At 36.1% G+C, this 13,822-nt stretch overlaps 1 protein-coding gene across 1 annotated transcript; it reads left to right on the top strand.

Moving 5' to 3' along the window:
• Nucleotides 1-4,249: 4,249 nt before the first annotated feature.
• On the top strand, nt 4,250-11,425 carry LOC126949033 (olfactory receptor 5K4). Its single transcript, XM_050781426.1, is given in 2 exon segments — nt 4,250-5,209; nt 11,285-11,425. Coding segments are annotated over 2 exon segments (1,101 nt in total).
• Nucleotides 11,426-13,822: the final 2,397 nt, after the last annotated feature.

The following is a 13,822-nucleotide window of genomic DNA, read 5'->3' as shown; positions in this document are numbered from 1 at the left end:
CCTCACTCCTACCACATACCCCTCCTGCCCAATGTCTGACTCCATGACTTCTCTATTGTAGTCACTCTATAATGTTGAAGTTAATTTACTTGAAATTTCTGCAAGCAATTCAGTAAGCATTCACCTAGGGCCTACATTATCTGGAACTATGAGGGGTTTGCAGTGTGGAAAACCTAAAAGAAAATTAATCTTGGCTCACGCCTGTAATCCCAGCACTTTAGGAGGCTGAGGTGGGCGGATCATGAGGTCAGGAGATCCAGACCATCCTGGCTAACACGGTGAAACCCCGTCTCTACTAAAAATACAAAAAATTAGCTGGGCGAGGTGGAGGCGGAGCTTGCAGTGAGCTGAGATCCGGCCACTGCACTCCAGCCTGGGCGACAGAGTGACACTCTGTCTCCAAAAAAAAAAAAAATTAATCTATCTGAGAATAAACAAAAGTTGCACATGAAAAAACAGCTGAATGAGCATAGGAGTGAAGCACAATTAAGAGCTCTTTGCATCACGCAAACAGTCATTATCTTGCAGATCAGAAAGTTGAGGATGCCTTCATAATGGGAATCAGAGCTCATAAAAATTGAGTAGGATTTGGATAGAAGAATAAATCAAAGAGGGCATTTCATGTGAAGAGTAAAGATTCTGAGTAAATATTCTGAGGTCAAGGTTAAACTCTAGCGCATCAAGGAATAGATAAGTGATGGGCACGTCTCTCTCCTGACCTTGTGATGGAGTGCTTTTTGAGCCACCGCGCCCGTAAATGGTAGGAAAATGGTAGAAAATAAAGTCTTAAGTGATATAAGCCCTATGTATGGAGCCCTTGGAGTACCAAGATAAAGGACAAAAAGTTGGTTTGAAGACTAATGAGGAGCCAAAAACATTTCTAATGCATAAGAGCATATCTACACACTGGAGAAAAGATGGGGCTAGGAGGCCAATTAACAAGTAAGTTCTTATGATGACGGCATTGAGTCTGGTAATAGTTTCGTGGATCTATACTTATGTCCCAATTTATCTAGTTGTATACATTATATGTGTAGAGCTTTTTGTACATTATTCATACCTCAATTAAGTTTTTTAAAGTTACCTCATGACATATAAGCGAAACTAAAGAACATAATGTCAGACTTATTTCAGAGGATGAATATACAAGATTTGGCCAGATTAATTTTGGGAGCAAAAGAAAGGAAAACAACCCTGGACGATCCTGCCACATTTTGCCTCTTGTCTGCAAATACAAATTTCTCTTCAAATCTCTAACTTCTACCCCAAGTGATCAATGTAAATCTTTTTCTCTCTATCATAGTTTTCAGGTAATCAAGGTAGGGGTGTGTGTGTGTGTGTGTGTGTGTGTGTGTGTGTGTGTGTGTGTGTAAGGGAAAGAGAGAGATTCCGATTATGTGAAAAATCAAGATGAACCTTAAGCTGTGTTTAGTGATAGCCATTTTGATTTAACTTCCGAATCTCAAAATGCATCCATCTTTACATACTGTTTGATTTACTGGTTCTGGGGGAACCATGCCCATCAGATTAGAGTATCTGCAGAAACACTCTGATGCCAAGGAATTCCCTTTAGAATAGAAAACTTTAACTTTGCCTGACACATAATTATTGTCACTGACCTATTGGTAGGAGTGTCCCAGATTTTTATAATTTATTCCCTAATGATTTAAAATCCAATATTTTTATTCTTAATTTCCCTACAAAGAAAAAACATCAGCTACTATAAAATGTTTCTCAGTGAACTCAAAATACGAGGACTGATTTCTAACTTACTTATATTATAGTATTAAAATGCAGAATATACATTTTCTAAAAATGTATATTCAGTATTTTCATTGTTTTTAAATTTTAGCCACTTAATAACTTTCTTTGTCTCTAAAGTGAAGACATTATAGAAAGCCATAAGGACGCACAGTAAGTGGATAAATCAGACCTGTTCTTTGTTCAAAGTACCATAATTTTATCAGCAAATATACAGATAAGGCTGACAATGACCTATACAATAATTCTGGGATGTAGAGTAGAATTAATATTTTATTCAGTTGAGAATTATATTTTACATTGGAGAAGAGAAAATGAGTTTTTACTCATTATATTCTGATATATCATCTACATAAAATAATAATTATTGACAATAAAATCCATTTTTCCATAGTCCACATGATAAATATTTTCTGTTGATTGTCCATTAGGTATTACTAAAATAATTATAAAGAGCAGTATTTTATATTTTTACAAAGTTTTTTTCAAAATATAATTCTGAGGGATTTTTAAAAAGAGTTATAGACCTAAAATATAAAGGACATTTTATTGTATTCTTTTGATTACAAGCCTCTAGTGATGAAACTCCAGAAAACATCATTATATTATGTGAGTGAATAGAAAACCAGAGTTTTAAATTTGGTGTAAACAAAAGTAAGAAACAGAGAAAACCTAACCAAAATATGTTTCTAAAACAATGCATTGGCCAGGCGCAGTGGCTCATGCCTGGAATCCCAACACTTTGGGAGGCCGAGAAAAGCGGATCACCTGAGGTCAGGAGTTCAAGACCAGCCTGACAAACATGGTGAAACCCCGTCTCTACTAAAAATACAAAATTAACCGGGCATGGTGGCTCACGCCTGTAATCCCAACTACTCAGGAGCCTGAGGCAGAAGAATTGCTTGAACCCGGGAGGTGGAGGTTGCAGTGAGCTGAGATTGCACCACTTCACTCCAGCCTGGGCAACAAGAGTGAAACTTTGTCTCAAAAAAAAAAAAATGCACTTTGAATTAACTATTGTAGGCTTTTCTCCAAAATTGTCTACTTGGAGTATGCTGTGGCTAAAGACCTTTAGAAACTTCTAGAAGAAAAGAGAGTTAACTTTATTATTTCTTAAAACTCATATTTTTTCTGCAACTGAAATATTTTAATGTTATAGTTGCCAAATTATAATAACTATATAATAAATTCAGGTGATTAATAAACTCAAATAAATATATAGCCACTTAAGAGTAGATAATGAGTTTGTAAATTTAAATAAATTTAAAGCTTAAGTAAATAAATGGAGAGCCTCCATGGAGCTCACCGAAAATGAAGACGTTAGTTTCTATGAGAGATGTTTGAGTGAAGACAAAATAGATATTTACCATGAAGAATATTCACACTGTGTGTGGAGGCTTTGCAACCAAATCCTACAATGTTAGACATGCACGTAAAACTCTTAAAACTAGATACAGTATTAGGATAAGTGTGTGATTAAGAGTAATAGCCTCTTGAGAAATTTGTCATACCAAGATTGGAATAGTATCTAGAATATGTTGAAATGAACATAAAATGTTATCCAATACAATTATTAAGAACACCTATAGATGTTTCATATTATTATCCTCTCTAAAAGGATGAGTAGATATTTCTTTTTTTTTTTTTTTCCTTGAGACAGAGTCTTGCTCTGTTGCCCAGGCTGGAGTGCAGTGGCAAGATCTCAACTCACTGCAAGCTCCACCTTGAATGCAAGGTTCAAGTGATTCTCCTGCATCAGCCTTGTGAGTAGCTGAGATTACAGGTGGGCACCACCACACCCAGCTAATTTTTGTATTTTTAATAGAGATGGGATTTCACCATGTTGGTCAGGCTTGTCCCGAACTCCTGACCTCGTGGTCCGCCTGCCTCAGCCTCCACAAGTGCTGGGATTACAGGCAGAAGCCACTGCGCCCAGCCTGATATTTCTAAAAATATGCATTGGTGACCTTATCTGGAAAGGGTTACTAAGCTAGCAAAAGCATTCTTCAAACTCACTGTGTTTGTGTGCAGTTTTTAAAATGTAAACATTTAAAATGCCTAAAGAGTAATTCATTTTAAGCATCACATTGATCCAATAGGATATGATTTAAAAGTTGTTTATTTTTTTCCTGGATGAAAAGATACCATAAGAAAATGTCTTTTTAATTTTGGAAATGGAAAATTATATGTACTGACCATAAATTTTACATCACCATAGGAAAATTCATGCAGATAAAGCTTTCCTGCCCTAGGAATTCACACAGATATTTTCAGACAAGCCCTGTGTGCACAATCCATGATATTTTTTTCTCACTTGATGTGACCTACAGTGAGTGTGCTAGTGTTCAGGAGATGGCACAGGATGATTTGAAGAAGACTTTCTTCCCTTTTGTATACAGGGAAGTTATAGGGAGAAAATTGGAAACATTCTGCTTTAGAATCTCAGTTAAATTTCTTTACAATTTATGTCTCTGCAGAGAAGCCAGGAATGGCTAAGGAAAATCACTCCTTAGCAGCTGAGTTTATCCTCATAGGATTTACCAATTATCCAGAGCTGAAGATGCTTCTGTTTGTGGTGTTCTCTGCCATCTATCTGGTCACCATGGTGGGGAATCTTGGTCTGGTGGCATTAATTTATGTAGAGCGCCATCTTCACACACCAATGTACATCTTTTTGGGCAACCTGGCTCTGATGGATTCCTGCTGTTCCTGTGCTGTTACCCCCAAGATGTTAGAGAATTTCTTTTCTGAGGATAGAATTATTTCCCTGTATGAATGTATGGCACAATTTTATTTTCTCTGTCTTGCTGAAACCACAGACTGCTTTCTTCTGGCGGCAATGGCCTATGACCGCTATGTGGCCATATGCCACCCACTGCAGTACCACACCATGATGTCCAAGACACTCTGCATTCAGATGACCGCAGGGGCCTTCATAGCTGGAAACCTGCATTCCATGATTCATGGAGGGCTTCTGATAAGGTTAACTTTCTGCAGGTCTAATAAAATTGACCACTTTTTTTGTGATATTCTTCCACTGTATAGACTCTCCTGTACTGATCCTTCTATTAATGAACTAATGATATATATTTTTTCAATACCAATTCAAATCTTTACCATTGCTACTGTCTTGATCTCTTATCTATGCATCCTTTTGACTATTTTCAAAATGAAATCCAAGGAGGGAAGAGGTAAAGCATTTTCTACCTGTGCATCCCACTTTCTCTCTGTCTCAATATTTTACATTTGTCTTCTCATGTATATTCGACCATTTGAAGAAGCAGATAAAGATATACCGGTGGCAATATTCTATACAATAGTAATCCCATTACTAAACCCTTTTATTTATAGTCTGAGAAATAAGGAGGTGATAAATGTTCTTAAAAAAATGATGAGGAATTATAACATTCTTGAACAAACTTGTTCTATAGCAAATTGATTTTTAAATGTATTAAAATGCTTTCATAAACAGGGAACACAGAAAAATTAATATGTTATTTTACACAAAATGTAAGCCTCTAAATCATTAGGCTATGTTTGTTTAAAAAATATATCAATGGAATTTCAAAATTGTTTGAAAAATCTTTATCCAAATTCCACAACCAGAATGAATCAGGGGAAACTCACTGGTAACTGTTATTACTACCTTTCACGACTCTCATGGAATTGTCAGAGAGTATTATCCTAAACCTCAATTAATCAACATAGCATGAAAGTAAATGTTTAAATATGTAGAAGAGTCTTTTCTGATTAATGTTTCCTAGTTAATGGAAGACATTATATCCAATCATACGTAGAGTGTTTGAAACATTTAAAATTTCCTGGCAGAAAAGTGAAATGGTAGTTTTATTTCAGAAAACTGACCTGACAGACACATATGTATTACTTTAGAGTGGAAAAGACTAGAAGCAAACTAACTGCAGTAATTTATATCTAAGGTAATGAAGTTTTATTTAGATAAGATTCCAAGAATGAAAAAAATAGAATGAAAAGGAACACACACACACACATACACAGGCATACACAGACACAGACACACACATACACACACACACAGAGGCTCACTCACAAAATATTCTGTTTTGCAGAATAATTAACAGCGACTTATAACAAATTGGACAGAGTAGATTAAGGTCTGCTTTAACCAGAAACATAATTAAGGTCCTTTTCATTCTTGAAGGCATCAACTATGTTTTTTGCTATGTATTATAAAACTGCAGGTTACATATTAAACACTCATCAAACATTTTAAAACATATTGATAATGACATTGTTTTATTTTTGAGTAATGGTAAACTGTACCAATATTTTATGTGTTTATTGGCCATTTTTACTTTTATGAATTGTCATTTTTGCTTTGTCTTTTTATTTCTTATTTATATCATTGTTTTCAGAGAAAAGTCATCACAACTATTTGTTGCAAATAATTCCTCTGTGGGTTGATAGTGTTAGTATTTGTTTCTGATATTTATAAACATTTTAATTTAATACACTCATATTTACTTATTTTTTCTATGATCTCTTTCATGCATTTCATCCACAATTTCTTTTTTAATCCAAAGTCTACTATTAACCAGTATCTCTTTTTCTCCTTTTCTTATTTCTCTTCTTCTCCTTCTCCTCATTTTCCTCCTCCCCATTTTCCTCCTCCTTCCTTTTTTGATATTCTAAATTTTTGCAACTTGACTCGATTCTTCCTGGAATTTATTTCATATATGGCATATTAAAGGTATAACTTTATTTGGCCATTTCTCTAAAAATTATTTACAAACTAATTCAATTCAAATAAACACTTAGGAGAACTTATTTGGGAACCTGGCAAAATGAATTTAAAATTTTTTCCTATTCTGGATTTTTCTAGAAAATAAAAAAATAGACTTTGTGTGTTATATATTAAAATATATGATAAAATTCCAATAATGACAACAGTTTGGTTTTAAATCAAGAATTAAACAAACCAAAAGAACAAATCAGATTGTTCAAAAGTAAACTCCCATATAAAATAAGAAGAACATCACAAGCAACAAGGAAATAAAGGATTGTTTAGTAGCCCTGGGTCACCTGAGAAACTATCTCCCTCCACTTGTGTTAAAATTTATATCTCCCTGTCATTTAGATATATATTTATAGACAAAATTTGTATTTCCTTCATTTTTCATAGTTTGATTTTTAATATACAGTATCCCACTGGGATTTATTTTATAACGTTATAAAGTGAGAATTAAAATTTGATTTATGGCTAACCAGTAGTCCCGGATGCATTTATTGACAAACTCTTCTCTTAGTGATTCCTTATTCCTCCTTTTTGTACGTTTACGTTCATACATTCACATGTACATGCATATACAGAAAGGTCTATTTCTAGCCCGTTTGTACAACAAAAACAAGACTGTTCTAGTTCCTACACTTCTGTCTCAGGAGGGAAGATGGGCATTTTAAAGGCAACCAAACTAAAAAGCTATAAGCTATAATTGGGGAAGACTCTTCTGCTTCTACCTAACGTCTATTGTTAGGGTTATACAACATTTATATATAAAATATCTATTCACTCTATTCTTTCTTTCTATGTGACCTCATCTTTTTTTGGCTTTTAATTTCATCAATATGAAGATGGCTCAGAATGTATATTTCCAGCTCTGATATCCGTCCTACTCTCCAGACTCATATGTGCAACTGCCTACTTCACATAATTACTTGAATGTTGCAAAGACATCTCAAATTCAACATGATGAAAGCACAAGGCTTGAATTTCCCACTAAACGTGGTCCTCCCCTGGTCTTCTCCATTATGATGGTCGCATCCTCTAACCAGTCGGGCAAGGCAGAAATTAAGAGAACCCCATGCAACTCTCTCTCCTATCACAACCAAGCTTTCATGATATCTGTCAACTTAGTCTCTGAAGTGTATCTTAAATGTGCAAATCTCTCCACTTACACCACCTGTACATAATTTCATCTCTCACCTGAACAATATCAATAGCTTCAAACTCGTCTCTGTGTTTTTGCTCCTTTATATTTGTTTTCTAATATATATTTATAATACGATTTAAAAATAGTACTAAAAGGTGAATTCCAAAAACTACAGTTTCTTGCCCACCATGACTTAGGTGTTTCATCCACAACAACCTTCTAATTTTTAAAATGATTTCTCTGAAAATTTATCCTTATATTTCTTAGTATCAGTTTTAGTCATATTAATCAATTTCCCATTATGGTAAATGAATATTAAGTTATTTATTAAACACCTCCCATTCCCTTTAGCCTTGATGATATAACATAATTTTTTTTTTTTTTTTTTTTTGAGATGGAATGTCACTCTGTTGGCCAGGTTGGAGTGCAGTGGCCTGATATCAGCTCATTGCAACCTCTGCCTCCCAGGTTCAAACGATTCTTCTGCCTCAGTCTCCTGAGTAGCTGGGACTACAGGCACGCACCACTGTGCCCAGCTAATTTTTTGTGTTTGTTTCTAGAGATGGGAGTTTCACCATGTTGACCAAGCTGGTCTTGATCTCCTGACCTCGTGATCTGCCTACCTCAGCCTCCCAAAGTGCCATTACAGGCGTGAGCCACTGTGCCCGGCCCCAACAAAATCTTTTATAGTTCAATAACCACTTTTTATGAGAGACATGCAAATAGAAGAACTAGTTTACCATGCTTACATTTCATTTTCTTTATACCTGTCAATTTTTTTAAAGTTAATAAAAACTTTATATTCCTATTTGCTCATTCACATCCATTATGTATCCATTAAATTGATCAACCATATTAAATAATCATGAGTTCTTTTTTTACCCTGGAGACTTCTTTTCTGGTAGCCTCCACCCTCCTGCTCCAGTCTGGATAATTTGCTCTCTAGACCCAATGTTCAGCTGTCCTACTGAGACTTTTATTTTTTGATTTCTTGTGTTAAATAACTCAGTATTCAAGCTCTCCATCTTTCTCTTAATTGTTCATTCCCTCTTTTTGATGACTGTTCTTTGGCAATTGTTTTCCACATATGATAATAATTTGATTTCTTTAAAATTCTGAGTTATAAATATTTTTTCTTCTGAACTCTGAAGTTATGTTTCCTTTATATTCTAGCATGATCTGTTGCTTTGGAGAAATTGCATGTTATTCTGATTCCCATTCTATTGTTTACCTGGAAATATTTAGAATATTTTCTTTATCTCTGACTTTATGAAGTATCAGAATGAAAAAATTTAGCAATGCTGTCATCAGTTTTTCTAGATAGTGGTGGAGTCTTGTTTCACTCGTTCTTCCCTGCTTAGCTGTCTTTTCATTTCCCTTGCCTTGTCTTCTATCCCTCTTTTCTTTCCTCCCTTCCTCCCTCCCTTTTTTTCTCTCTAAAAACTCAAAGCTTTACTTCCTTAATTAAGGCAATTCTGAGTGTACAAGACAGATACAATTTACATAGAAGAAGGAGAATAAATAAATTACCAGTTTTCAGAATCATAAATGTTTCCCTAAATGACTGTGAAAACATTAATACTTTAAAAGTTTGCCATTATCAACTCAGCTTTTGTTTTCTGGAAAAGTTTTTATTTCTCCTTCATGTTTGAAGGATATTTTTACTGGACACACTATTCCGGGGTAAAACTTTTTTTTCTTCAGCACTTCAAATATGTCGTGCTACTCTGTCCTGGTTCTAAGGTTTCCTCTGAAAAGTCTGTTACCCCACCTATTGGATCTGCATTGTATGTTATTTGTTTCTTTTTGCTTGCTGCTTTTAAGGATCTTTTGTTTTAATCCTTGACCTTTGGGAATGTGATTATTCAGTGCTTTGAGGTAGTCTTGTTTGGTTTAAAACTGCTTGGTGTTCTATAACCTTCTTCTAATTATATATTGATATTTTTCCCTAGGTTTGAGATGTTCTCTGTTATTTTCCTTTTGAATAAACTATCTACCCCATCTCTTTCTCTATTCCTTTTTAAGTCAATAACTCTTAGATTTGTCCTTTTGAAGTTGTTTTCCAGATCCTGTTGGTGTACTTCATTGTTTTTTTTTTTTTTTTACTTTTCTCTCCTCTGTACATTTTTAAATGGCCTGTCTTCAAGCTCACTAATTCTTTCTTCTGCTTGATCAATTCTGCTATTAAAGGACTCTAATGCATTTTTAGCATGCCAATTGCATTTTTCAGCTTCAGAATTTCTGCTTTTTAAAAATTATTTGAATCTGTTTCTTAAATTTTTCTGATAGAATTCTGAATTCCTTCTCTGCATTATCGTGAATTTCTTTGTGTTTCCTCAACACAGCTACTTTGAATTCTCATCTGAAAGGTCACATATCTCTGTTTCTCCAGCATTGGTCCCTGGTGCCTTATTTTGTTCATTTGTTGGGGTCATGATTTCCCGGATGGTGTTTATGCTACTAGATGTTTGTCAGTGTCTGGGCATGGAAGAGTTAGGTATATTGTAGTCTTTACAAGTCTGGGCTTCTTGGTACCAGTACTCCTTGAAAAGGTTTTACAGATGTCCACGAGGACATGGATGTTTTGATATAAGTTTTATCTGCTTTAGAGAACACCCTAAGCCCACTAATGCTGTGGTTCTTGCAGACTTGTAGAGATATCACCTTGATGGTCTTGGACAATATCCAGAAGAATTCTGTGAATTACCAGGCAGAGACTCTTGTTCTCTTCCCTTGCTTTCCTCAAACAGATGGAGTCTCTCTCCTTCTCAGTTCTGAACTTGAAGTTGGGGATAGGGTGACACAAGAACCCCTGTGACCATCACCACTAGGACTGTGCTGAGTCAGACCTAATGCCAGCACAGCCCTGGGTCTCACCCAAGGCCTGATGTAACAACCCCCTGGCTACCACTTTTGTTTGCTCAAGGTCCTGGGGCTCTACAATCAGCAGATGGCAGCACCAGCCAGGCCTGTGTCTTTCACTTCAGGGTGATGAGTTCCCCTAGGTTTTTAGAGAGTTTTAGATGTGCTGGCCCTGGGAGGGTTGAGAGGTGCTGCTCAAAAGTCAGGGACTGGAGTCAACAACTTTAGAAGTCTACCTGGTATTCTGTTGTTCTGATGCTAAACTGGCACTCAGATCACAACATACAGTTCTTCTCACTCTTCTCTCCCCTTTTTAAAGGCAGAGGAGCCTCACCCTGTGGCTACCACCACCACAGGCCCATGGGGAATACTGCCAGACTACTGTTGATATTCTCTTAAGGACCAAGGGCTTTTAAGTCACCTTGTGGTAAAAGTTGCTTGGCCTGGGACTCACCCTTCTGGTCAGTGGGCTCCTCTCTGGCCCAGGGCAGGTCCAGAAATGCCATTCAAGAACCAAGTTCTAGAATCAGGGACCCCAAGAGCCCACTTCATGCTTTGCCCCACTGTGGCCAAGATGGCACTTAAGCTGCAAGACAAATCCCCTTACTTTTCTCTCAGCTTTTCTCAAGCAGAAAAACTCTTGCCATAGCTGCCATAGCTGGAAATGTGTTGAGGCTCACCTGAAGTTTGCAAGTCTCACAGTCTCACCCAAGGCCTTTGATGTGTACCTTTGTATCGCTGCTGGCATTTAGGGCCCAACTGCGCTTCCGTTTGTTGATGATGAATGCTGCCAGGGATGGATCCTTCCTTTAAAGGCAGTGGATTCCCTTCTGGCCCAGGATGTGTCTAGGGATGTCATCCAGGAACCAGGCCCTGGAAAAAGGGTCTCATGACTCTGACCAGTGCACTAACTTGTTGTGGCTGGGTTGGTATTTAAGATGCAAGACAAAGTCCCACTTACTCTTCCCTCTCCTCTCCTCAAGCGCAGAAGAAAAGAATCTCTTTTAGAGCCATGAGCTGTGCTGCCTGGGGTTAGTGGAGGGGTGATGATGTCAGCACTCCCTTCTCTATCCTGACTGGTGTCTGAGTAGGCTGTGTGACCACCCCCCCATTCCACTGGCTCTGGGCCAAGTTCAGCACTAGAACTTGCCTCCAAGTTTCAGTCCTTGTGGCCTAGACATCCTTTCAAGTTTATTAAGGTCCCCATAGCACTTTAGCCTGTGGTGGCAAGGCTTGTGGGAACTCAAGTTCTGACCACTGGGATCCACGACTCCTTTCTGGCTAGTGGTCGTTTAAATGCTCTCTCTGTGGGCAGGCATCAGCTGAGTTGATTTGGTTTTGCTTTCTATTATAACAGGCCATCACTGAGTTCAATGCCTCCCAATAGTTTCGCTCTTCTCCCCAAGACACAACAATGTTCTCTGTACCAGGCCACTGCCTTGAGAGGGGTGTGGAGGGGGGAGGGGTAGCATTGGCACTCCAAGAGTGTTTTTTCTATCTCTTCAGTGCCGCTTTCAGTGGCATGAAGTTAAAACCAGGTACTGTGTGTATTCACCTGATGTTTTGTTCTAATGAAGGTGCTTTTTTGTTAGATAGTTGTTAAATTTGTGTCTTTGGGAAAGGATGATGATCAAGGAAGCCTCTTATTCCACCATCTTGCTTCTAAATACTTACTTTGAGGTTACAAATGGATTCAGAGTGCAATTACTTACCCTAGTAAATAGTTGTCACATTGTAAGTAGTTATAATTTTCAACAAATACTGGAATGGAAGTCAGCATATATAAGTTAATTCCATTCAAAATTTGTGAAAATTTTCTGGGATCTTGCAAAATCAGTCATATTCTAAGTTTGAAACTATTAATCCCTTTTAAATCAACACTATCTGTGGGAAGTAAATCATATGTTTAAATATTATTCTCAACTTCCTTTGAATTCATTCAAAAGGTTATATTGAATATGGATTCACATGGGATTTTTATGTTCTAATGAAGAAAATTTTTATATTTAGTGATGGAAATTTTAATTTTTAAATTTAAATGTTTTAATTAAAATTTTAAAAATTTTCTCTCAAGTTCTCAGAAATAGAGTATCTGTACGATGGTGATTTTTCTATCTCTGGTTGAAAATAAGTCTATTTATACTGAAATGCTTATGGATTTAAATTTTTCATGTAGTTTGCTTAATTGCTTATCATATATGACAGTGCCATTTCTGACTATATTGATTAAATCAAGTTGTTTTTCACCCTAGTATTATTTCTTGTCTTATTTGTTAGAAATTCTACCAACATGCAGTGATTTCAATGAATGTTGTTGCTGTGTTCATAAACATTCACAGAAAGACAGAGATGCTTGTCATGCATAAGTGAGGCAGAAAGTAGTGAAATTCCTAATAGCTAAACAAAAATATTTATTCATCACTTAAGAGTACAAACATGAAAGAAAACTAACTTATACACCTATCTGCTAGGCACTACTAGACTTTTTATATGTATCAACTACTGATTGGGCCTTAATTCTTATACATTTCCTCAGTAGAAATCTCATATCTTGAAATCCTGAGTATCTTGCCCAAATTCATTCAGCTCTTCTGGATAGAGGTAGACTTTGAGTCAATATTGCCTTTTCTTCACATCCTTGGGAGTTTAGAAAAAAGATAATTTTTGTTTCATTAATCTTTTGTGTTCTTTTATTGTCAAATTCTTTATTTTGCTCCAATCTTATTTCTTTTCTTCTAATAATTTTTGGTTTGATTTTCTGTTGCTTTTCTAGGTCTTTAAGATGCATCATTAAGTTGTTTTCTTTTAATTCCTTCATTCACTCAATGGTTGTTTAGGACCACATTGTTTCATTTTCATTTGTTCGTATAGTTTCCAAAGTTCCTCTTGTTATTGCTTTCTAGTCTTATTCCATTGTGGTCAGAATATATACTTAATATGATTTCTTTAAAAAAAATTGAGACTTGTTTTTTGGCCTAACATGTGGTCTAAGCTGAGAATGTTCCATGTACTGAGGAGAAGAATATGTATTCTGCAAGCTGTTAGATAAAATACTCTGTAAACGTCTAGTAAGTCCTTTTGATCTACAGAGCAGTTGAATCTGATACTTCTTTGCTAATTTTATGTTTAGATGGTGTGCCCAATTCTGCCAGTAGGGCGTTGAAGTCCAGCTATTATTATATCTGTCTTTAGCTTGAATGATATCTTCTTTGTTGCTTCTAATGCTCCAGCATTGGGTGCATATATATTTACAATTGTTATATCCTCTTGATGAATTAACCCTTTTCTCA

The sequence above is a fragment of the Macaca thibetana genome, chromosome 2 (genome assembly GCF_024542745.1).
Source record: "Macaca thibetana thibetana isolate TM-01 chromosome 2, ASM2454274v1, whole genome shotgun sequence".
Lineage (NCBI taxonomy): Eukaryota > Metazoa > Chordata > Mammalia > Primates > Cercopithecidae > Macaca > Macaca thibetana.
The sequence above is the reverse complement of the archived record's forward strand: the minus strand, read 5'-3'. Positions and strand labels throughout refer to the sequence as shown.